At 61.5% G+C, this 24,535-nt stretch overlaps 1 protein-coding gene across 1 annotated transcript in view; it reads left to right on the forward strand.

The window, feature by feature from the left end:
• Positions 1-24,535, forward strand: part of DNAH9 (dynein axonemal heavy chain 9) — a 192,807-nt gene that overhangs the window by 47,296 nt on the left and 120,976 nt on the right. Inside the window, exons 24-35 of the mRNA XM_054170731.1 lie at positions 741-897; positions 2,368-2,472; positions 4,547-4,704; positions 5,652-5,790; positions 7,162-7,449; positions 8,671-8,881; positions 11,284-11,411; positions 12,583-12,691; positions 13,395-13,542; positions 14,973-15,147; positions 18,199-18,372; positions 19,157-19,364. Of these exons, the coding sequence (XP_054026706.1) occupies positions 741-897; positions 2,368-2,472; positions 4,547-4,704; positions 5,652-5,790; positions 7,162-7,449; positions 8,671-8,881; positions 11,284-11,411; positions 12,583-12,691; positions 13,395-13,542; positions 14,973-15,147; positions 18,199-18,372; positions 19,157-19,364 (2,000 nt within the window). The remainder of the gene's footprint in view (positions 1-740; positions 898-2,367; positions 2,473-4,546; positions 4,705-5,651; positions 5,791-7,161; positions 7,450-8,670; positions 8,882-11,283; positions 11,412-12,582; positions 12,692-13,394; positions 13,543-14,972; positions 15,148-18,198; positions 18,373-19,156; positions 19,365-24,535) is intronic.

Raw genomic sequence — 24,535 nt, forward strand, 5'->3', positions numbered from 1 at the left:
CAGTCCCTCCCCAGCCTGCCTGCAGCTCCCCTGCAGATGCAGCTGAGGTCTCCCTGCAGCCTTCTCTTCCCCAGGCTGAGCAGCCCCAGCTCTCCCAGCCTGTCTTTGCAGGAGAGGTGCTCCAGCCCTCTGGTCATGCTCATGGTCCTCCTCTGGACCTGTCCAGCAGTGCCATGTGCTTCTGAAAGCTCTGTGGTTTGGGCAGGGATTACAGCCAGCCCCATGGACACCAGCTGTCCATCACCAGCTGGAGAAGCTGTGGGGCTTGCTGCAGTGTTGAGTGGCTCTCTGTCAGCCATCTGACTCTCCTGTGGTTCCCTGTCCCTCTTAAACTAGGACTGGGCACAGTGCTCCAGATGTGGCCTCAGCAGTGCAGGGCAGAGGGGAATTGGAACCTCCCTCCAGCTGCTGGCATCCAGGCCACTGCCTGCCAGCTGAGCAGGCTTCTGTCAGCATGGGGAGTGGGATCCCTTGGGAAGCATGAGGAGGGTCCTTCAGCAGAGCTGAGCTTCTCCCATCCTGTCTGGAAGTGGTGTGAGGAGCCAAAGCCCCGAGGCAAGGAGCTGGGCTGACCTTGGAGAAAGGGGAGCTGGGCAGAGCTGCTGCTGCGTGCCCAAGGGGACCTTCAGCTCAGGCTTGCACCCTGGGGGGCTCCTGGGCCCTGCTCTGCAGCCCAGCAGTGAGCTGTTGGGCCAAGCCTCAGCCTCTTTGCTTTCTCCCCTCCTGGCTGGCTGTGGCAGGTGCTACATCACCCTGACCCAGTCTCTGCACCTCACCATGAGCGGAGCCCCCGCGGGCCCTGCGGGCACTGGCAAGACCGAGACCACGAAGGACTTGGGGCGAGCCCTGGGCATCATGGTCTATGTCTTCAACTGCTCTGAGCAGATGGACTACAAGGTACTGCTGCACCTCAGCCTGCCTGGGCTGATGGAACCTGAGGATGAGAGGGGTGCAGCTGAGATCACCCTGATCCACCACCTCTCCTCAAATCCTGCTACTCTTTGTGTTCAGCTCCTTTGTCTCCTCCTCTTGCTACTCAACTCCTTTTCCTCCTGCTCCTCCTTTTCCTTCCCCAAGACCTGCACAAGGCTCTTCAGTAGGCAGAGACTCAAACTGTCTCTCTGCCTCATTAAGCCTTCCTTCTGGGGTTCCATTCCACATGAAAGGCTTCCAACACATTGCTCTGTCCTGTTGAGACCGAGGCTCTGCCCTGGCTGGTTGTCCTTGGCACCCACAGCAGGGGAGGGATCTGTCCTGGTTTCCTCAGCTGCTCCCCAGAATAAGGCCAACATTCACAGAATCCCAGAACACATCAGGCTGGAAGGCAGCCTCCAAAGTCATCCTGTCCAGCCCCCTGCAGGCAGCAGGGACAGCTCCAGCCAGAGCAGGCTGCACAGGGACACAGCCAGGCTGAGCTTGAATGGCTCCAGGGCTGGGGCTCCACCACCTCCCTGGGCAGCCTGTGCCAGTGTCTCCCCAGCCTCCCTGTGCAGAACTTCCTCCTGAGCTCCAACCTAACTCTGCCCTGCTCCAGTTCCCCACCATTGTCTCTGGTCCTACCCCCACAGGCCTTTCCCCCCATGTGTGCTGAGCCCTCAGCCACTGCAGCCTACTGCAGGCTGACTCGTGGGTTGTGGATGGGAAGTGACCTCTGGAGATCATCTCATCCAATTCCCTGCTGAAGCAGAGTCACAGAATGGTTTAGGTTGGAAGGGACCTTCAAGATCATCCAGTTCCAAACCCCCTGCCACCAGCCCAGGCTGCTCAGGGCCTCATCCAGCCTGGCCTGGAACACCTCCAGGCAGGGCACAGCCACAGCCTCCCTGGGCAGCCTGTGCCAGGCTCTCCCCACCCTCACTGCCAACAATTTCTTCCTCCTCTCCACTCTCAGTCTCCCCTCTCCCAGCTCAAAGCCATTGTTCCTCAGCCTGGCACTCCCAGCCCTTGTCCAAGTACCTCCCCAGCTCTCCTGGAGTCTCCTGCATGGTCACCCAGAGAGCTTGCCCAGGCTCACAGTGTCCAGGCAGGTTAGGAGTCCCTGCTGGGCTGAGTCTGCTCTCTGCTGGGCTGGCACAGTGCTGTGATTTTGGTGACCTCAGCTTGTGGGCTGTGCCAAGAGTGGGGCCAGCAGGACCTCCAGCAGGACCTCCCAGGTGAGCCTTCAGCAGCCCCAGGGCAAACAGTGCAGGGCTGTCACTGCTGCCCCTGAGCTGTTCCTGCTGCCCCTCTGTGCCTCTCTCAGTCCCACCACAGGTTCCCCAGTGCTGCAGGCAGCCAGGCTGGGCACTGCAGGCCATTTGTGGGCTGCAGTTGGTTCCACTGCTGATTTCCTTCTTTAATTGTTGTGTTTTCTCCTTCCTTTTTCAGTCCTGTGGGAACATTTACAAAGGCCTTGCCCAGACAGGAGCCTGGGGCTGCTTTGATGAATTCAACAGGATCTCAGTTGAGGTCCTGTCTGTGGTGGCTGTGCAGGTGAGTGCAGAAGTGCTGGGAGATAGCTACAGCCAGGGCAGAGCTGGGTAGTCAAGAAGGCCACCAGCAGCCTGGCCTGGAGCAGCAGTGTGACCAACAGGAGCAGAGCAGTGATGGTGCTCTTGTGCTGGGCACTGGTGAGGACACAACTCCAGTGCTGGGTTCAGTTTTGGTTCCTCACTCCCAGAAGGACACTGAGGGCTGGGGCAGGGCCAGAGAAGGGCAACAGAGGTGGGGAAGGGTCTGGAGAGCAGGGCTGGGGAGGAGCAGCTGAGGGAGCTGGGGGTGTTGAGCCTGGAGCAGAGGAGGCTGAGGGAGACCTCATTGCTCTCTGCAGCTCCCTGGGAGGAGGCTGCAGCCAGGTGGGGGCTGGGCTCTTGTCCCTCATCTCAGGTGAGAGAAGGAGAGGAAATGTCCTGAAATTGTGCCAGGGGAGGCTGAGGTTGGAGAGGAGGGAAAAGTTCTCTGCTGCCAGAGTGGCCAGGGCCTGGCAGAGGCTGCCCAGGGAGGCTGTGGCTGTGCCCTGCCTGGAGGTGTTCCAGGCCAGGCTGGATGAGGCCCTGAGCAAGCTGTGCTGGTGGGAGGGGTCCCTGCCCAGGGCAGGGGCTTGGAGCTGGATGGCCTTTAAAGTCCCTTCCAACCCATCCCATTGTGTGAATCTGAGAGTCTCCAGTGGAGCTCTGTGCAATGGCTTTGGAGGCTCCTCCAGGCCCAGGGGCATCACTGCCATGAGCACAGTGTGGTGTCCCTGAGAGCTGCTGGGTGGCAACCTGGTGCCTGGGACCCACAGCAGGTCTGCAGCCCTCACTTGTGTGCTTGCCCAGGGTACCCTGTGGGTGTGGAGCAAAGCCAGGAGCAAGCTCTCTGAGCTGTGCCTGGCTCCACAGAGTTTTCCTTGGGGAATCCTTTCCTGGCTCCTCAGCTGATCCCTTCAGTGCATTGGGGGGGGGAGTGCTGTGTGCAGCCCAGCAGAGTCTTCCAGAAGTGCTGGGGCTGCCCTGCCCATCACCTGCAGAGCCCCAGCCCTGTGTGCTGCCACACAATGAGACACTCAGAGAAGTGTTTCAGCTGGAAAAGGCCTCAGAGGTCATGGAGTCCAACCCTCAGCCCAGCAGCTGGCACTCAGGGGCACTCAGGACTCTGGGAGCAGGATGGCACCAAGGGCTGGAGCCTGTCTGAAGCCCTGCAGAGGGGTCAGGGTGTGAGCAGGGACAGTGAGGACACAACCATGGCCCTAAGCTCCTCCAGGGACAGGGACTCCACCACTGCCTTGTGCCAGTGCCCACTGAGCCTTTTTGCTGTTCTCCATCCTACACCTCCCCTGCTGCACCCTGAGGCCATTTCCTCTCCTCCTTGCCCAAGCCCCACCTGGCTCCAGCCTCCTCTCAGGGAGCTGCAGAGAGCAATGAGGTCTCCCTCAGCCTCCTCTGCTCCACATTAACTCCCCCAGCTCCCTCAGCTGCTGCTCCCCAGCCCTGTTCTCCAGCCCCTTCCCCAGCTGTTTCTGGCCCTGCTCCAGCCCTCAATGTCCTTCTTGGAGTGAGGGCCCCGAACTGAACCCAGTTTCAAGGTGCAGCCTCAGCAGTTCCCAGGCCAGGGCTGACTGCCTTAGGTGCTGGCTGTGCTCTGGGTGCCTGTTCCCCATCTCATGCTCCTGAGCTGGAGCTCTGGGAAGCCTTTGGTGGTGGTTGTACCGGGAGGTGTGCTGGGAGGTGTCCCAGAGAGGATGTCACAGCCAAGGCAAGATGCAGGCAACTCTGGGGACATTTCCTGCTCCTGAGCTGCTCTTTCTGACCCATGCAGCTCAGTGACTTATGGAGAGGAGCCCTTGCAGCTCCTTTGCACTTTGCCTGCCCAGCCTCTTCAGCTCTCCTCGCTGCTCCCTCAGGCTTTGATTGCGATGGGAGGGTGCTGTGGGCAGCCAGAGTTACTCCAGGCGGTGTCTAAAGCTTTATATGGTCAGTAAAACTCCAAAGCAATGCTTGGCCCCCTGCTCATGGCCCAGGGGTAAGGTCCTGCTGCCTGCTGTGTCCTCCACGAGCCAGCCCCAAGCTGTGGCTGTCCTGGTTCCTAGGTGAAGAGTGTGCAGGATGCACTCCGGGAGAAGAAGAAATCCTTCACTTTCCTTGGGGAGGAGATCAGGCTGGTGCCCTCAGTGGGCATCTTCATCACCATGAACCCTGGCTATGCAGGGAGGACTGAGCTGCCTGAGAACCTAAAAGCTCTCTTCAGGTGAGTGCAGCTTTCTGACCTCTGTAAGTCTGGCAGAGGTTGGCTTTGGGAACCTGAAGGCTTGGCTTCATTTCCTTGGGAGTTCATCTGTACTGCATTGCTGTGCCTGGGCTGGGGCACTGCCAGGCAGGAATCCAGACTGGGCAGGGAATGGACAGAGCAGGGCTGAGGAGAAGGACTTGGGAGTGCTGGGTGAGGAGAAGCTCAGGATGAGCCAGCAGTGTGTGCCCCCAGCCCCAGCCTGGCCTGGGCTGAGCCCCAGCAGTGAGGGCAGCAGGGGCAGGGAAGGATTCTGCCCCTCTGCTGGGCTCTGCTCACAGCCCTGCAGTGCTGGGGCAGCTCTGGAGCCCTCAGCACAGACAGGGACCTGCTGCAGCAGGGCCAGAGGAGGCCACAGCAGTGCTGGCAGGGCTGGAAGCCCTCTGCTGGGAGCCAGGCTGAGAGAGTTGGCCTTGGGCAGCCTGCAGAGGAGAAGGCTCCAGGGAGAGCTTCTGGCAGCCTTCCAGGATTTGAAAGGGGCTTCAGGAGAGCTGGGGAGGGACTCTTGACAGGGGTGGGGAGTGACAGGATGAGGGACAATGGCTGCAGACTGGGAGGAGCTGGGTTTGATATTAGAGAGAAACTGAAGTGCTCAAAGCCAGGTTGGGGTCTTGAACAATCTGAGGTGTCCCTGCCCATGGCAGAAGGGTTGGACCTAGATGATTTCTCGGGTCCCTTCCAAGGCAGACCAGCCCAAGGGGCTGTGATTCACAGACAGGTTCAGCCTTGCCCAGCAGCCTGGCTCTGGGAAGGCACAGGATGGGCAAAGGAGCTTTGACCCTTGCCATGGGAAAGGCAGAGTGGGACCTAGCTCAGAGGAGAAGACCTGGAGGATAAACCTGCAGGCCCACTGCCCCCAAGGCCTGTAGTCAAGGGATAGCTGCCCTGCAGTGTGCCTCTCTCCCTAGGCCATGTGCCATGGTGGTGCCAGACCTGGAGCTGATCTGTGAGATCATGCTGGTGGCTGAGGGCTTCCTGGAGGCGCGGGCGCTGGCCAGGAAGTTCGTCGCTCTGTACCGGCTCTGCAAGGAGCTGCTGTCCAAGCAGGTGAGCCTGCCGCTGGGGGGCGCTAGCCGTGCCTGCTGAGCTCCTGAGGCAGCAGCACCGGGGGCTCTGCTGCTCAGCTCCCTGCTGAGGCTTCCCAGCCTTCCTGCAGTGCCTGCGCTTGCAGCAGCCTCTGGGACAGGAGCTGCTTTGTGGGCATCAGAGCAGTGCCTCTGGGAAGTGGTTCCTGCAGCACCTGGGGGTCACACACAGTGGGGGTCACACACAGTGGTGTTCACACAGTGCTGGTCACACACTGGTGGTCACACAGTGCTGGTCACACAGTGCTGGTCACACACTGGTGGTCACACAGTGCTGGTCACACAGTGCTGGTCACACTGTGCTGGTCACACGGTGCTGGTCACACACTGGTGGTCACACTGTGCTGGTCACACGGTGCTGGTCACACAGTGCTGGTCACACACTGGTGGTCACACTGTGCTGGTCACACGGTGCTGGTCACACAGTGCTGGTCACACACTGGTGGTCACACTGTGCTGGTCACACAGTGCTGGTCACACAGTGCTGGTCACACACTGGTGGTCACATGGTGCTGGTCACACTGTGCTGGTCACACAGTGCTGGTCACATGGTGCTGGTCACACACTGGTGGTCACACGGTGCTGGTCACACGGTGCTGGTCACACACTGGTGGTCACATGGTGCTGGTCACACTGTGCTGGTCACACGGTGCTGGTCACACACTGGTGGTCACACGGTGCTGGTCACACGGTGCTGGTCACATGGTGCTGGTCACACACTGGTGGTCACACGGTGCTGGTCACACGGTGCTGGTCACACACTGGTGGTCACACGGTGCTGGTCACACACTGGTGGTCACATGGTGCTGGTCACACGGTGCTGGTCACACACTGGTGGTCACACGGTGCTGGTCACACGGTGCTGGTCACACACTGGTGGTCACACGGTGCTGGTCACACGGTGCTGGTCACACGGTGCTGGTCACACACTGGTGGTCACATGGTGCTGGTCACACAGTGCTGGTCACACACTGGTGGTCACACGGTGCTGGTCACACGGTGCTGGTCACACACTGGTGGTCACACGGTGCTGGTCACACAGTGCTGGTCACACACTGGTGGTCACACGGTGCTGGGCACACGGTGCTGGGCACACGGTGCTGGTCACACACTGGTGGTCACACGGTGCTGGGCACACGGTGCTGGGCACACGGTGCTGGTCACACACTGGTGGTCTGAACACCTGACGTGTTTGGCACTGTGCTGCTGTCCCTGTGGGCATCTCCCCTGCGCAGGTGGCGCTCAGGGCTCGGGCTGGGGGTCCGGCCCACGGTGCTGCCCCCTGTGTTGGCCGTGGTGCCGTGAGCCCCCAGCGCCGCTCTCGCCCCCGCAGGATCACTACGACTGGGGCCTGCGCGCCATCAAGTCGGTGCTGGTGGTGGCCGGCGCGCTGCGCAGAGCGGAGCCGGGGCGGCCGGAGGAGCAGGTGCTGCTGCGCTCCCTGCGCGACGCCAACCTGCCCAAGGTGGGGGGCGATGACCTCCCGCTCTTCCTGCGCCTCCTGGCCGACCTCTTCCCGGCGCTGGAGGTGCCGCGCCGCCGCGACCCGCGCTTCGAGGCCCTGCTCCGGCAGGCGCTGCTGGACCTCCAGCTGCAGCCCGAGGACAACTTCCTGCTCAAAGTAAGACCAAAGCCTCGCTGCTGCCCCTGCGTCCGGCGCAGGGAGCTGCTGGAGCGCGTCCAGAGCGGCCCAGAAGGCGTCCTGCAGGCAGCTGGGCAGGGGCTGTGCAGCGGGGCTGTGGGGGTAGGACCAGGGGCAAGGGTCTGGGACTGGAGCCGGGCAGAGTTAGGTTGGAGCTGAGGAGGAAGTTCTGCTCAGGGAGGCTGGGGAGAGCCTGGCACAGGCTGCCCAGGGAGGTGGTGGAGGCCCCAGCCCTGCAGCCATTCCAGGTCAGGCTAGACAGGATCATGAGCAACTTGATCTGGTTAGAGGTGTCCCTGTGGGGCAGGGGGGTTGGCCAAGATGCCCTTTGCAGGGTCCCTTCCAACCTGATGAGTTCTGTGACTCACTCTCTGATTCTCTGAAGATGATCAGAGGCTGCAGCACCTCTCCTAAGAGACAGGCTGAGGGAGCTGGGGTTGTTCAGCCTAAATAGGAGAAGGCTCTGGGGAGACCTTGGAGCAGCCTTCCCATGCCTGCAGGGGGTTACAGAGGAGCTGGCAGGGGGCATGTGGCAAGGGTGTGGAGGGGCAGGACAAGGGGCAGTGGCTTCAGACTAGCCAGAGCTGGGTTCAGATGAGACATTGGGGAGCAATTGTTTGCAGTGAGGGTGGTGAGGCCCTGCAGCAGCTTGCCCAGGGAGGCTGTGGAGCCTGCAGAGAGTCACAGGGCCTTGAGCAGCCTGGTCTAGCTGTTCCTGCCCACGGCAGGGGGCTGGCACTGGGTGATCTCTGGGGTCCCTTCCCAACCAGAGTGTTGTGTGACTCTGGGGTTGCAGTCACCATGCTGTCTCAGTTGTCTTTGCTTCTCCAGGAGGGCTCTGCAGGCAGATCTCGGTGGAGGACACTCAGATGCTGGGTCTGGTGCAGTTGCATCCTCCCCTAACGCCAGCACTGGCTCAGCCCCTGAGCTTCCAGAGCAGCTAACTGCTGTAGGCTGGTGGAAGCAGGGGCCCTGGAGAGCAGAGCCTTGCTGGCTGGTGACTCTCAGGTGTCTCTGGGGCTCTGTCTCAAGGCTGAGGACTTCACCCACCCTGCTCAGCGTGGCTGGGCCAAACCGAGTGTTGGGTCCATTTGTGTCTCTGGGCCACATCTTCCTGCAGAAGAGGCCCAAGGGGAGGTATGCTGCAGGCCTGGGCTCCAGCCAGGGGTCTGTGTGTGAGCTCTGGGGCTTCTCCCCCAGGTGGTGCAGCTGGAGGAGCTGCTGAGCGTCCGGCACTCCGTCTTCGTGGTGGGCAGCGCCGGCACAGGCAAGTCCCAGGTGCTGAGGGCCCTGCACAGGACCTACCAGATCATGAGCAGGAGACCAGTCTGGGCAGACCTCAACCCCAAGGCTGTCACCAACGATGAGCTCTTTGGCATCATCAACCCTTCAACAGGAGAGTGGAAGGATGGTAAATGTCTTCTCCTGCCCTGGTCTGTGGGTGAGGGAGGCTGTTGCCACTGGCCTCCCTGAGCAGCAGCAGGATGGTTCTGTGCAGGGTCTGAAAGCTGGGGAGGGGTCTGGAGAACAGGGCTGGGGAGGAGCAGCTGAGGGAGCTGGGGGTGTTGAGCCTGGAGCAGAGGAGGCTGAGGGAGACCTCATTGCTCTCTGCAGCTGTCTGGAGATTGAGGACTCCAGGGTTTGAGGAGTTCCCAGGACAGGAGGACAATCCCTGCCCTGCTCCTGCTGCCCACACCATAGGATGCTGGTGGCCTTCTTGGCTCCCTGGGCACTGCTGGCTCATCAGCCAGCTGCTGACCCACACCCCCAGGAGCTTTCCTGCTGGGCACTTTCCAGCCCCTCTGCCCCAGAGCCTGCATGGGGTTGGTGTGGCCCAAGTGCAGGAGCCAGCACTTGGCCTTGCTGAGCCTTGTTGAGCCTCATGCCCTTGGCCCAGGCTGCTTTCAGGGGTGCTGGCAGGACTCCTGCCCAGGCTTCAAAGCAGTGTTTGCTGCATTCCCCACTTCTGTTCCTTGTTGGCAGAGGGGGTCTCACCCCAGCCTGCCAGGGGTGATGTGCCCTGAGGGACCAGCCCCTTCTTGTCCTGTTTTCATCCTGTCACCCCTTGCCTTAGCACCAGTTGAGAAGGTTACAGGTTAGGTGGTGAAAGCTCCCACAGGGAGCCCTCAAAGTGTTCTTTGTAGAACCAAGCCCTTCTCTCAGTGCCAGGGGTGCTCTGTGCTGAGGTCAGGGCCTTCCTGGTGCTGTCAGGGTGCATGTGAGGGAGGCAGAGCTGCTCTGGGGCTGCTGCTGACACCACTGACCTTGGAGGGGTTCCCAAGGTGTGAGGAAGAGGGAGGAGGCAGAGGCAGGGAGATGTTATCCCAGGCTGGGTGCCTGTTCCAGGGGAGCTGCTTTGCAGTTGTGCTGCACAAGCTTGGCCCTCAGCCATGTACTGCCCCTGGCTGTCCCTGCCCTGGATCACACAGAAATAGCTTGGCCTGGGGGGGAAGGGTTTGTCCCACCTCACCAGGAGAGAGGCTGTGGTGTGCTGTTTGCCTGATGCAGAGCTGAGTCTCCCCAGGCTCCTCCACCAGAGTGGTTTGTGCAGGTTGCCTTTGCTCTGCAGTGCTGCTGCTCTGTTCCCAGCCTTCCTGCTCCTCTTAGCATTCATTATTTACTCCCCTGGAGATGAGGATCCTCTCCTTCTCCTTCATTCCACTGACATTTGTGCTGTCACTCACTGCCAGTCTCTGCTTGTTCTCCCCTCAGTCTCTCTAAGGCCATGACCCAGGCTCAGTGCATCTTCATTTCCCTGAGACTCTGAGCACTCAGCAGAATTGCCCAGGCCTCTTCAGATGTTTTGCTCTTCCTTTTGTGAGCCTTCCCTTCTTTTGCCCCTGAGTGTCTGCTCTCCCCTTGTCTCAGCCCTTGCAGAATCAGAGAATCAGAGAATTGTTTGGGTTGGAAAAAGCCTCTGAGATCTTCCAGTCCAACCCAGCCCCAGCATGGCCCCAGGAGCCATGGCCACAGCTTGCTGCAACACCTCCAGGCATGGGGACTCCACCACCTCCCTGGGCAGCCTCTGCCAGGCCCTGACCACTCTGGCAGCAAAGACATTTTTCCTCCTCTCCAACCTCAGCCTCCCCTGGCACAATTTCAGTCCAGTTCCTCTCCTTCTCTCACCTGAGCCTAGGGAGCAGAGCCCAAGCCCCCCCTGGCTGCAGCCTCCTCTCAGGGAGCTGCAGAGAGCAATGAGGTCTCCCTCAGCCTCCTCTGCTCCAGGCTGCACACCCCCAGCTCCCTCAGCTGCTCCTCCCCAGCCCTGCTCTCCAGCCCCTTCCCCAGCTCTGTTGCCCTTCTCTGGATGTGCTCCAGCTCCTCAGTGTGGGATGAGGGCAGGGTTGCTGTGATCTTGTCTCCTTTGTCAACCTCTTTTTGTTCCTAGACCTCCATACCTCAGTTTCTCTCTGTAGACTTAGGAAGAGGCTGCCCAGGGAGGTGGTGGAGTCCCCATGCCTGGAGGTGTTGCAGCAAGCTGTGGCCATGGCTCCTGGGGCCAGGGTTTGGTGGCCATGGTGGGGCTGGGTTGCTGTTGGACTGGAGGAGCTCAGAGACCTTTCCCAAGCCAAACCATTCTGTGATTCCAGGATTCTGGGGGGGAATGAAGCTCCTGTGTAGGTCTGCAATCATCACTGATAATGGTTTCTCCCTGCAAAGCTCCATGTCAGTGAGGCTGATGCAGAGGTGCAGGGAGCTGTGGATGCTCTGGGGGAAAGCTTGGATTAGGATCAGTTTTAGTAGGCTTCTGAAGGCAGCTGTGAGCAGACATAGCAGCATCAGAGCTCCTCAGCATCTTCTGTCACCCCTCAGGGCTGTTCTCATCCATCATGAGAGAGCTGGCCAACATCACCCATGATGGACCCAAGTGGATGGTACTGGATGGAGATATTGATCCTATGTGGATTGAATCACTTAATACTGTGATGGATGATAACAAGGTAATGAAGAGCAGAAGGCTCCAGGGAGAGCTTCTGGTGGCCTTGCAGTGCTTCAAGGGCTGAGCAGGGAGCTGGGGACAGACTCTGGAGCAGGGCCTGTGGTGCCAGCAGCAGGGGCAATGGTTTGGAACTCAGAGAGGGAGCTTGAGAGTGGAGAGAAGGAGAAATGTTTGGTGCTGAGGGTGGGGAGAGCCTGGCCCAGGCTGGCCAGAGAGCTGGGAGCTGCCCCATGGCTGGCAGCAGTGCAGGGCAGGTTGTGTGGGGCTGTGAGCAGCCTGCTCTGGCTGGGGCTGTCCCTGCTGGCTGCAGGGGGTGGACTGGAGGGGGTTTGGAGGTCCCTTCCCACCCAAACCATTCTGTCACTCTATGAACTTGAGTTGCAGAGGCAGGCACACCTGAGCTGTGTGACTCTTGGAGTCACAGACTGCTTGGGCTGGAAGGGGCCTTCAAGAGGATCCAGCTCCAGCCCCTGCCCTGGGCAGGGACCCCTCCCACCAGCACAGCTTGCTCAGGGCCTCATCCAGCCTGGCCTGGAACACCTCCAGGCAGGGCACAGCCATAGCCTCACTGGGCAGCCTGTGCCAGGCCCTCCCCAGCCTCACTGTGGGGAATTTCTTCCCAGGGAAATGCAGGAGCTGCAATGACAGCAGCAGCCCTGGAACCAGCCAGTTGTGTTTCTTCAGACATCAAATGTTACTGCAGAAGGAAAATGGTGCTTGAGACACAAGGCTCAAGGCTTCTTTCCATTGGTTGAGTGAGGGCTCACTTCCCAGAGGCCACAAATGAGCAGCCACAAATGTCCTGAGCACTACTTCAGTCCTTCAAACACCATGGACGTTGTAGGTGCTTCCTGCCTGGCTTCCTTCCAGGCCAGGCTGGATGAGGCCCTGAGCAAGCTGTGCTGGTGGGAGGGGTCCCTGCCCAGGGCAGGGGGCTGGAGCTGGATGAGCTTTACTGTCCCTCCCAACCCAACCCATCCTGGAGTGGGGTCCTGACCCTGCTGCTCTTCCCCACCCTGCAGCAGAGTTCTGAGCCGCGGAGCAGAGGAGCTGTTAGGAACCAGCTGCTGTGCCCTGCAGGAGCTGGGCTGGCAGCAGCCAAGCACTGGAGTGCAGCATGCTGGAAGCTTTGAACTCTTCCTGGAGAGGTGTCAGTCTGTCTGTCTGTGCAGGTGCTGACCCTGGCAAGCAATGAGAGGATCCCCCTGCCCCCGAGCATGAGGCTGCTGTTCGAGATCAGCCACCTGCGCACGGCCACCCCTGCCACCGTCTCCAGGGCAGGTCAGCCCTGCCCTCAGCTTCCAGGGGGGCTGCATGGACTGAGCAGCTCCTGCTGCCCCCAGCCAGCCCCTTCCTGGCCAGCTTGGTGCCTCTTGAAAGTTACCAGGCTGGCATCACTGATGCCTTTGGTGGAGAGGGTAGATCCCTGAACTAGATGGACAATGAGGAGCTCCTGAGCCCAGATCCGTGGGGGGGGGAAGTGTCAGCAGCTTGGAGTCACCCAGAGCTCCCTGCCTGCTGCTGGGTGCTGCTGCTGGGTGCTGCTGCCCGCTGCTGGGTGCTCCTGGCTCCAGCACTGCTGGGGGAGGGCTTCCTGTGCTGCAAGGTCCTGTGTGGATGTGATGAGCAGAGCACAGGCTCTGTCCCAGAGAGCTCCTGACCTGCAGAAGCTCATGAAGGGTGGGGGAAGGGAGTGAAGGGGTCCCTTACTTATGCCCAGGGGAAATGGGGTCCAGAGCAATGAGGTGACTCAGGCCATGCTCTGCAGCTTGGGCAGGGTCAGGAGAGCTGTCCTGGTGCCCTGAGAGCAGCCTCTTCACTGCCCCTGCTTCTGCTCTGCAGCAGAGCAGGAGGGCTCAGCAGTGGGCACTCAGGTGGACTGCAGAGGGTTTGGCTGTCTGCAGGGAGCTGAGGAGTTCTGCTGGAGGTGAGGAACAATCTGCTGTGTGGTTAATGTGTGGCTTCTCTGCCCTTGGGCCCCAAGGCATCCTGTACATCAACCCCTCAGACCTGGGCTGGAGCCCTCCAGTCAGCAGCTGGATTGACAGGAGGGAGATCCAGGCTGAACGAGCCAACCTGACCATCCTGTTTGACAAGTACCTGCCTGCCTGCCTGGACACCCTCAGGACGAGGTACCACCTGCACACAGCATGGCCTGCCCTGCTGAGGCCTGGGGGACACTCTCCAGCTCCCACACCAGCTGTGCTGTGCTGGGGTTGGGATCCCCCTTGCTCCTCAGAGCCCTGAGCATCACAGGCTCCAGGGACTCACAGCATGGGTTGGGTTGGAAGGACCTTAGGAATCATCCAGCTCCAGCCCCTGCCCTGGGCAGGGACCCCTCCCACCAGCACAGCTTGCTCAGGGCCTCATCCAGCCTGGCCTGGAACACCTCCAGGCAGGGCACAGCCACAGCCTCCCTGGGCAGCCTGTGCCAGGCTCTCCCCAGCCTCACTGCCAACAATTTCTTCCTCCTCTCCACTCTCAGTCTCCCCTCTCCCAGCTCAAAGCCAGCACCTCCCTCCAGCCCTTATGGGCAGCCTGCCCCTCCCTCCAGCCCTCCCCTGTGCCCCTATCAAGAGGATCAAAGATGACAAAAAGCTGGAGCTGGGGCCTGCTTCTCACTGCCATGGCTCCTGTCTGTGCCTGGCCCCTGGGGGCTCTCTGTGCTGCCTCTCCTGGCACTGCTGCTGGTGGTGTGGCACAGCAGGGCTGAGCTGTGCACACCACTGGCAGGTGGTTTCCAGCAGGGGTTGATCCTGGGCCCACTGCTGTCTGACATCTTCGTGGGTGACAGGGACACTGGGACAGAGGCACCCCAGCAAGGCTGCAGATGGCACCAAGCTGTGTGCTGCTGGAGGGAAGGATCCATCCAGAGGGACCTGGGCAGGCTGCAGGGCTGGGCCCAAGCCAACCTCAGGAGGTTCAACAAGGCCAAGGGCAAGGTCCTGCAGCTGGGGCAGGGCAATGCCAAGCACAGAGCCAGGCTGGGTGAGGAGTGGCTGAGAGCAGCCTGCAGGAGAAGGCCTTGGGGGTGTCAGGGGGTGACAAAGTCCCCAGGAGCCAGCAGTGGTCCCTGGCAGCCCAGAGCCAGCTGAGTGCTGAGCTGCAGCCAGAGCAGGGAGAGAGCAGCACAGGGAGGGGATTCTGCCCCTCTGCTCTGCTCTGCTCAGCCCCCACCTGCAGCACTGCCTCCAGCTCTGGGGCCCCCAGCACAGGAAGGACCTGGAGCTGCTGGAGAGGCTCCAGAGGAGGCCACAGAGATGAGCAGAGGCTGCAGAACCTCTGCAGCCTTCCAGCACCTGAAAGGGCTCCAGGAGAGCCTGGCACAGGCTGCCCAGGGAGGCTGTGGCTGTGCCCTGCCTGGAGGTGTTCCAGGCCAGGCTGGATGAGGCCCTGAGCAGCCTGGGCTGGTGGGAGGGGTCCCTGCAGGGGGCTGGAGCTGGATGGTTTTGAAGGTTATTTCCAAGCCATGCTGTGACTCTGTCCCTTGCCTCCCTGGGCTGTCTGTGCCCCTGCTGCTGTAGCTGTGTGGTTTCCCAGCCTCTCCATTTCCTTTCCTTAGATTTAAGAAGGTCACTCCCATTCCTGAGCAGAGTGTGATTCAGATGCTGTGCTACCTGCTGGAGTGCCTGCTGACAGAGCAGAGCACACCTCCTGACTGCCCCAAGGAGCTCTATGAGCTCTACTTCGTCTTCGCTGCCGTCTGGGCCTTCGGTGGATCTCTGTTTCAAGACCAGGTCAGAAGGGAGATGCTACCTCAGCCCCCCTGACACAGCACTTTGGTCTTCTTGGTGGTGTTCTTGTGCCCTCCACAGCTCAGTGCTTGTATTGCTGATAGCATTTCCTGAGGCTCTCAATAGAGACCTTCCAGACCAACCATTGATCCTCCACTGCCAGGTCACTACCAAGCCATGGTCCTCAGCCACGGTTTGAAACCCCTCCAGGGTTGGAGACTCCACCACTGCCCTGTGCAGCCTGCTCCAGGACTTGACAAGCTTTCTGGGGAGGAAATTGTTCCTCATCTCCAACCTAAACCTCCCCTGGAGCAACTTGAGGCACTTTCCTCTTGTCCTGTCTCTTGCTCCTTGGGAGAAGAGCCCAAGCCCCACTCCCCATCAGCTGCTCCCTGCTAGCAGCGGCCCCTGGCTGTGCCAAGCTGCCCTGAAGTGCAGACAGTGCCTCAGAGAGCAGAGCCTGAGCTGGGCAGGGCCAGCTCTGGGCAGGAGGGGCTCTGCTCTAGCTCCAGCAGGGCATTTCTCCCCCAGTGCTCCCCAGGGCAGGGGGCTGTGGTGCCCACCGTGTGCTTGGCAAGGCGTGCAGGGCAGCTGTTGCCCAGGGTCCTGCAGCAGAGGTGGGGCAGGGCACTGAGCTCACTGTGCAAGCTCTAAAGGCAGACTGTAGGCCCAGCTCCTGAGGAGACCCAGGGGCTCCAGAGCCTGCCTGTACAGAGGGGCACAGAGGGGAGGTGCCAGGAGCATGGCTGCCCTGGGGCCGCAGGGCACTGCCGGAGCCCCGCAGGGCACTGCCGGAGCCCCGCAGGGCCAGGGGCCCACAGCCCTCCTCTGCTGCTCCCTGCCTGCAGTCCTGCTTCCCCGAAGTGCTGTAGCTCAAGAGGAGGCCAGAAGGCAGCAGCTGAGCCGCAGTGTGGCTGCCGAGGAGGCTCTGTGCTGCGGTGCAGGCTGTCCCCGTGGCTGCCGGCAGAAGCAGGCTCCAGGAACCAGCCAAGGTCTCTTTAGGCCTGGGCACATCTTCCTCCCCTGGCAGCTGGCCCAGGCACACCAAGGACCAGGGGGGAGGAATCGCTGAGGGGGATAAGCAGGAGTGCTGAGGGGAGAGGAGGCACAGGCAGAGCTGGGCTGAGTGAAAGGCAAAGGGCCAAACCCCTCTCTCAGTTGAGAACAAGAGAGATTTGCTCTCCCCCAGGGGCAGAGGGGAATCCCTCCAGCAGGGGCTGGGGGAGCTCTGCATGGGCAGGCTGCTCACAGCCGCACAGAGCAGTGCAGAGCACACCACAGGCACTGGAAGCCAGGCTCTGGGCTCAGGACAGAAGCTCACTAAGCCAAAGCTCCCACAGACCTCGCTCTAAGCCAGGCCAATAAACCCAGGCCTTCATGCCCCACCCCCAGGGCACACCAAACCACTGTGATGCAGCCCAGACTTGGCTTGGCAGCTCCAGGGCCCAAGCAGGCAGCTCCAGAGCCCCAAGCAGGCAGCTCCAGGGCCCCAGGCAGGCAGCTCCAGAGCCCCAAGCAGGCAGCTCCAGAGCCCCAAGCAGGCAGCTCCAGGCCCCAGGCAGGCAGCTCCAGAGCCCCAGGCAGACAGTTCCAGGGCCCCAAGCAGGCAGCTCCAGGCCCCAAGCAGGCAGCTCCAGGGCCCCAGGCAGACAGCTCCAGAGCCCCAAACAGGCATCTCCAGGGCCCCAATTGGGCAGCTCCAGGGCCCCAATTGGGCAGCTCCAGGGCCCCAAGCAGGCAGCTCCAGGGCCCCAATTGGGCAGCTTCAGGCCCCAAGCAGGCAGCTCCAGAGCCCCAAGCAGGCAGCTCCAGGGCCCGAAGCAGGCAGCTCCAGAGCCCCAAGCAGGCAGCTCTAGGGCCTGAAGCAGGCAGCTCCAGAGCCCCAAACAGGAAGCTCCAGGGCCCCAAGCAGGCAGCTCCAGGCCTAACTGGCAGCATTGGAAAGGCTGCCCCCAGGCCTCCCCTGCAGAGAGCAGAGCCTGTGCTGGGGGCAGAGAGGGAGGGAAAAGGGAAGGAAGCTGAAAGTGCAGGCAGTGTTATAGGGGGGAAGGCCTTCAGCTCCTGGCCCCAAGTCTGCACCATGGGGTTCTTAATGGTACCCAAGTCCCAAACCACCCCAGGGCACTGGGCTGGGGGAGGTCCCTGCCCGCTGGGCTGGGGTCAGCAGCAGTGCCCAGCACTGGGGATGGCAGCAGTGCCCGGCACCAGGGTCGGCGGCAGTGCCCGGCTCCGGGGTCGGCGGCAGTGCCCGGCACCAGGGATGGCAGCAGTGCCCGGCATCGGGGTCGGCGGCAGTGCCCGGCACCGGGGATGGCAGCAGTGCCCGGCACCGGGGATGGCAGCAGTGCCCGGCACTGGGGTCGGCGGCAGTGCCCGGCACCAGGGATGGCAGCAGTGCCCGGCATCGGGGTCGGCGGCAGTGCCCGGCTCCGGGGTCGGCGGCATTGCCCAGCACTGGGGCCGGCAGCATTCCCTGGCACCGGGGTCGGCGGCAGTGCCTGGCAATGGGGTCGGCAGCATTCCCTGGCACCGGGGTCGGCAGCATTGCCCGGCACCGGGGTCGGCGGCAGTGCCCGGCACCGGGGTCGGCAGCAGTGCCCAGCACTGGGGCCGGCAGCATTCCCTGGCACCGGGGTCGGCAGCATTGCCCGGCACCGGGGTCGGCGGCAGTGCCCGGCAATGGGGTCGGCGGCAGTGCCCGGCACCGGGGTTGGCAGCAGTGCCCAGCACTGGGGCCGGCAGCATTCCCTGGCACCGGGGTCGGCGGCAGTGCCTGGCACCGGGGTCGGCGGCAGCGCCCGGCACCGGGGTCGGCGGCAGTGCCCGGCACTGGGCTCGGCAGCATTGCCCGGCACCGGGGCCGGCAGCATTGCCCAGCACTGGGGCCGGCAGCATTGCCTGGCACCGGGGTCGGCGGCAGTGCCCGGCTCCGGGGTCGGCAGCAGTGCCCGGCAATGGGGTCGGCAGCAGTGCCCGGCAATGGGGTCGGCAGCAGTGCCCGGCACCGGGAGATGGCTCCTCACTGACAGCTTTGCTCCACTTTGTGTCTTGCAGCTCGTGGACTACAGGGTGGAGTTCAGCAAGTGGTGGGTGGCAGAGTTCAAGACCATCAAGTTTCCCTCCCAGGGCACAGTCTTTGACTACTACATCGATCCAGAGACAAAGAAGTTTGAGCCTTGGTCTAAACTTGTTCCCCACTTTGAATTTGACCCAGAAATGCCATTACAGGTGAGTGACCCTTGCAGGCCTTTGGTCTGGGTTTGAGTGGTTCCCATGGGTGCTCTGATGAAGTCTCGTTGAAGGTCAAGCAGCTCGTGGTGAGGAAGCAGAGAATCACAGCATGGGAGGGGTAGGAGGGGACCTCTGGAGAGCATCCAGTCCAAGCCCCCTGCTAAAGCAGGGACACCCAGGGCAGGTCACACAGAGGCACAGCCAGATGGGGCTTGGGAGTCTCCTGACAAAGAGACTCCACAGCCTCTCTGGGCAGCCTGCTCCAGGCCTCCAGCACCCTCACAACAAACAACTTTCTCCTGTTGAAGAAGAACTCCCTGGGTTCCAGTTCTTGTCTGTTGCCCATTGTCCTATCACAGGACACCACTCAGCAGAGCCTGGCCCCAGCCTCTTGCCCCCCACAGCTCCTTTAGCTCTTGCTGAGCATCGCTCAGCTGCCCTCTGGGGCTGCTCTTCTGCAGGCTCTCAGCCCCAGGGCTCTCAGCCTTTGCTGCTCCCAGAGCTGCTCCAGGCCCCTCGGCATCCTTGGAGCCTCCCCTGGACTCCCTCCAGCAGATCCCTGGGGAGCCCAGGCCCGGCCCAGAGTGTGGTGTGGGAAGGGCAGGGGGCAGGACTCCCTCCCCCGGCCGTCCGGCCACGCTTGACGCCCCCCGGGCTGGCATCGGTGCCTCCCCGGCGTGAGCTGGGAACTGAGGTCACCTCACCCAGCCCTGGCTGCTCCTGCCCAGGAGGGGCTGTGGCAGGGCTGGGGGCACTGACCTGCCTGCCCTGCCCCTCGCAGGCCTGCCTGGTGCCCACCGCCGAGACGGTTCGGGCGCAGTACCTGCTGGAGCGGCTGCTGGCGCGGCGCCGCCCGCTGCTGCTGGTGGGCAGCGCCGGCACCGGCAAGACCCTGCTGCTGCAGCACAGCCTCAGCCTGCTGCCCCCACAGGCATACCTGCTGCAGAAGGTCCCCCTCAACTACTACACCACCTCTGCCATGCTGCAAGGTAAGGCACTGGCTCTGCCTGGCAGGGCTCCAATGGCCTGCGGGACCTGCGGGGCTGCGGAGCGGGGTCTGCAGTGCGGGGCTGGGAGCAGGACCCCAGGGCTGAGCTGGCCTTGTCCCCAGGGGTGAGCTGGCCCTGACCCCAGGGGTGAGCTGGCCCTGTCCCCATGGGTGAGCTGGCCCTGACCCCAGGGGTGAGCTGGCCCTGTCCCCATGGGTGAGGAGCTGCCCCTGTCCCCATGGGTGAGGAGCTGGCCCTGACCCCATGAGTGAGGAACTGGTCCTGTCCCCATGGGTGAGGAACTGGTCCTGTCCCCATGGGTGAGCTGCCCCTGTCCCCATGGGTGAGCTGGCCCTGTCCCCATGAGTGAGGAACTGGCCCTGCCCCTATGGGTGAGGAGCTGCCCCTGTCCCTTCGATTCCAAGCCAGGAGCAGGGGCTGGCACCCCTCAGGCTGTGCTGCCATCCAGCCAGACCTGACCAGGCTGAGAGCTGGGCAGAAGAACCTCGTGAAGGTCAACCAGGGCAAGGGTAGGGTCCTGCCCCTGGGGAGGAACAACCTCCTGCAGCAGGACATCTGAGGGGGGAGCTGCTGGGAAGAAGCTCTGTGGAGAAGGAGCTGGGAGTGCTGGGGGGCAACAAGTTCCCCATGAGCCAGCAATGTGCCCTGGTGGGCAGGAAGGTCAGTGCTGTGCTGAGGTGCATGGTGGAGGCTGTGGGCAGCAGGTTAAGGAAGGTTCTACTCCTTACTGAGCCCAGTTCTGGGCTCCCCAGTTCAAGGGAGGTAAGGAACTACCAGGAAGAGTGCAGGGAAGCTACACTAAAGGGCCTGGAGCAGCTCTGGGAGCAGCAAAGGCTGAGAGCCCTGGGGCTGAGAGCCTGCAGAAGAGCAGCCCCAGAGGGCAGCTGAGCAATGCTCAGCAAGAGCTAAAGGAGCTGTGGGGGGCAAGAGGCTGGGGCCAGGCTCTGCTGAGTGGTGCCCAGGGCCAGCACAAGGGGCAGTGGGCACAGACTGGCAGCCAGGAGGTTGGATCTGAGCAGGAGGAGAAAGTTGTTTGTTGGGAGGGTGCTGGAGGCCTGGAGCAGGCTGCCCAGAGAGGTTGTGGAGTCTGCTGGTGTGGAGAGCTTCCAACCCCCCCTGGGCACTGTGCCCCTGGGCAAGCTGCTGGGGGTGCCCTGCTGGAGCAGGGCCTGGGTCTGGGCGAGCTCCAGAGGTCCCTTCCAGCCTCTCCCTGCTGAATTGTGTGCCATGTGTGGGCACTGCAGTGAGCCCTCCAGCCTCTCAGCCCCACTGTGGAACTCTCAGGTCAGCAGAGCTCTGCTTTTGTGGAAGTTGACTGTGTCCAGCTGGAGGATTTGAGTTCTGCACACCAGGGCTCTGGTTCAGGGCTGTGCCCACACACAAGCCTCAGCCTGCTGCTGCTGTTCTGCCCAGCACACAACTCAGACTTGCCTTGGGATGTGTCTCCAGTAGTCTTTGAGCCTGTGCTGGACAGGTTGGGTTTCCAGGCTAGGATCCAAACTGTCCTCAGGTGCCAGTGGAGTTGTGCAGGCTGTAAGCCAGGGCTGCTGCTCCTGCTGCTGTGCTTTGCATCCTGCTGGAGCCCAATGTGCTCCCCTGGAGCAGAGAGAACAGAATAGAATTAACCAGGTTGGGAGAGACCTTTGAGATCATCCAGCCCAGCCTCTCCCCCAGCACCATCTGATCAACTCAACCATGGCACCAAGGGCCTCAGCCAGGCTCTTCCTAACCACCTCCAGTGGTGGTGACTCCACCACCTCCCTGGGCAGCACATTCCCATGGCCAATCTCTCTTGCTGGGAAGAATTTCTTCCTAACATCCAGCCTGAACCTCCCCTGGCACAGCTTGAGGCTGTGTCCTCTTGTTCTGGTACTGCTTGCCTGGGACATCAGGTCCCACATCCCCTCCTCCCCAGGGGGCATGGGGCTGGCTGGCCCTAGTGGAGCTCAGGGCCTCAGGGAGGTGCTGGCCCTGGGGAAGTCAGGCAGTGTAGAATGAAGTTTGGGACCAAGGTAAGGTCAGCTCTCTGTGTGAGCTCTTCAGAGCTGAGGGCAAGGAGAGAGTCACTGCCAAGTGGCTCCCTTTGGTAGCTCCACATTGAGCTGACCTGGAGAGAGAGAGAATCATTTCCCCATCTGTTCCTTACCCAGGGATGACTCAGCTTGCTTTGCTCTGAGCTGTGCCAGCTCTCCCCAGAAACCAAAGCACCTCCTTTCCCTGCCCTGCCTTGGCACAAGTGCCCCTGGGCAGCCCTTTGCTCCTCCAGCTCCTGCCCAGCTGGAGAGCAGGCATTTAACCTTCCCCACCTGGGTTGTTGTTGCCCAGGTGGTGCTTTGGTGGGACACAGTCACAGCCCAGACTGGTGCTGAGGGCAGTGAATGCCCAGCTGAGCTCTGCCAGGCTCCCAGCCCCACACAGCACAGGTGTTGGAGGTTTCCCTCTGGGGCTGCTCTGCTTCCAGAGAATCACAGCAAGGCCTGCTTGGAAAAGGAGTCCACCCCCAGCTCCTGTGTGACCTTCTCTAGGGGACCCTGCTGTGGCAGGGGTAGGGCTGGCTGAGCTTCTGAGATGCCTTCCAGCCCCTACCCTGCTGTGGATCTGGGCCTCTGGGAGCACCTCCCTGTGCACAGCTTAGACCTTGTCCCTGAGCTCCTCTTCCAGAGAGGTGGCAGAGCAGGCTCAGCCCATGCCCCCCAGCCTGGGGCCACATCAGCTTCGTGGGGCAGGTCTGCTGCTGCCCACCCTGCCAGGCTCTCATGCCCATCAGCCCTGCCCAGTGTGGATGCAGAGTGTTGAGATTAGTGGCCTGCAAGAAGAGAAGTGGCTAAGGTCAGCTCAGCTCACAGCCCTCAGCTGTCTGATGCTTCTAACCCCCTTCCTCCCTCCCTGCTGCCCCTTTCCCTTTTAACCTTGACTCCTTGAGCTGTCTGTCTGTCCAGCTGCCTGGGTGGGGGAACATGAGCTCACTTATCTCCATCTGGATGGGCTGCTGTGGAGCTCTGTCCAGGTGTGAGGAGCTCTGTCCAGGTGAGGAGCTCTGTCCAGATGTGAGGAGCTCTGTCCAGGTGAGGAGCTCTGTCCAGGTGAGGAGCTCTGTCCAGATGTGAGGAGCTCTGTCCAGGTGTGAGGAGCTCTGTCCAGGTGAGGAGCTCTGTCCAGGTGTGAAGAGCTCTGTCCAGGTGTGAGGAGCTCTGTCCAGGTGAGGAGCTCTGTCCAGGTGTGAGGAGCTCTGTCCAGGTGAGGAGCTCTGTCCAGATGAGGAGCTCTGTCCAGGTGTGAGGAGCTCTGTCCAGGTGAGGAGCTCTGTCCAGGTGTGAGGAGCTCTGTCCAGGTGAGGAGCTCTGTCCAGGTGTGAGGAGCTCTCTCCAGGTGTGAGGAGCTCTGTCCAGGTGTGAGGAGCTCTGTCCAGGTGAGGAGCTCTGTCCAGGTGTGAGGAGCTCTGTCCAGATGAGGAGCTCTGTCCAGATGTGAGGAGCTCTGTCCAGGTGTGAGGAGCTCTGTCCAGATGAGGAGCTCTGTCCAGATGTGAGGAGCTCTGTCCAGGTGTGAGGAGCTCTGTTCAGGTGAGGAGCTCTGTCCAGGTGAGGAGCTCTGTCCAGGTGTGAGGAGCTCTGTCCAGGTGAGGAGCTCTGTCCAGGTGTGAGGAGCTCTGTCCAGATGTGAGGAGCTCTGTCCAGGTGTGAGGAGCTCTGTCCAGGTGAGGAGCTCTGTCCAGATGTGAGGAGCTCTGTCCAGGTGTGAGGAGCTCTGTCCAGATGTGAGGAGCTCTGTCCAGGTGTGAGGAGCTCTGTCCAGGTGAGGAGCTCTGTCCAGGTGTGAGGAGCTCTGTCCAGGTGAGGAGCTCTGTCCAGGTGAGGAGCTCTGTGCTGGCAGACCTTGCACCATGGTCCTGCTTGCTCCAGCCATGAGCTATAGGCTAAGAGGGCAACTTACTCTGTGGGACAGGGGAGAGTCACAGCATGGGATGGGTTGGAAGGGACCTCAAAGCTCAGCCAGCCCCAGCCCTCTGCCCTGGGCAGGGACCCCTCCCACCAGCACAGCTTGCTCAGGGCCTCATCCAGCCTGGCCTGGAACACCTCCAGGCAGGGCACAGCCACAGCCTCCCTGGGCAGCCTGTGCCAGGCTCTCCCCACCCTCACTCTCATTTCTTCCTCCTCTCCAGTCTCAGTCTCCCCTCTCCCAGCTCAAGGTTCCTCCTCCTGGCACTCCCAGCCCTTGTCCCCAGGAGCAAGACCCTGCACTGGTCCCCACTGAGCTCCAGGAGGTTCTTACCAGCCCTCTCCTTCAGCCTGTCCAGGTCTTCCTGGGGGTGCTTCTGCATTCTGGACTCTGCACCTCCCCACTCATTTTGGTGTCATCTGCAAACTTCCTGGGGGTGCTCTTGATCCCAGCATGCAGCTCCCAGGGTCTCAGAGGCAGAGCTGTGGAGCCTTTGGAGTTCCCCTGCAGCTTGCCCAACGTGCCACTGGCTCCCCCCTGCCTGCGCTGCACTCTGATGAGTTTCCTACAGCCCTGTTCCACCTCAGAAGGGGCTGATTGGAGATGTTAATTAAGGACTAATTAAATTGACATTAAATGCTCATTTGAAACACTTAATTTAGCTTGCTACCAGAACTGTCAGCTTTTGTGCTTCTCTGGAAGGGGGAGAGAGGAGCTGCAGCAAGGGAAGTGTTCAGCATTTTGCTCAGCACAGCTCAGTCCTGGGCCCAGCTGTCAGGGCCATGGCTCAGCTCAACCTGCAGTGCTGGGAAAGCCACAGGCTGCAGAGCACCCAGGCAGCAAACCCCAGGGCTGTGAAAGTGGCCTGGAAAACAGAGAATGTGAGTCTTCAGAGAGTCTCAGCTTGCACTGGCTTGGAAGGGACACTCAAGGGCATGCTGGCCAACCCCTCCTGCAGGCAGCAGGGTCACCTCCAGCCAGAGCAGGCTGCCCAGGGACACAGCAAGGCTCAGCTTGGATGTCTCCAGGGTTGGGGCCTCAAACACCTCTGGGTGCAGCCTGTGTCAGTGTCTGAGATCCCTTCCAGGGCAGAAATATTTCCTGAGCTCCAGCCTGAGCCTCCCCTGGGGCAGCCTGGAACCATTGCCTCTGCTGCTGTCCCTTGGCACCAAGGAGCAGAGGCTGCCCCCTCCTCACCCCAACCTCCCTGC

This window comes from Dryobates pubescens, chromosome 20 (genome assembly GCF_014839835.1).
Source record: "Dryobates pubescens isolate bDryPub1 chromosome 20, bDryPub1.pri, whole genome shotgun sequence".
In the NCBI taxonomy this organism is placed as follows: Eukaryota; Metazoa; Chordata; class Aves; order Piciformes; family Picidae; genus Dryobates; species Dryobates pubescens.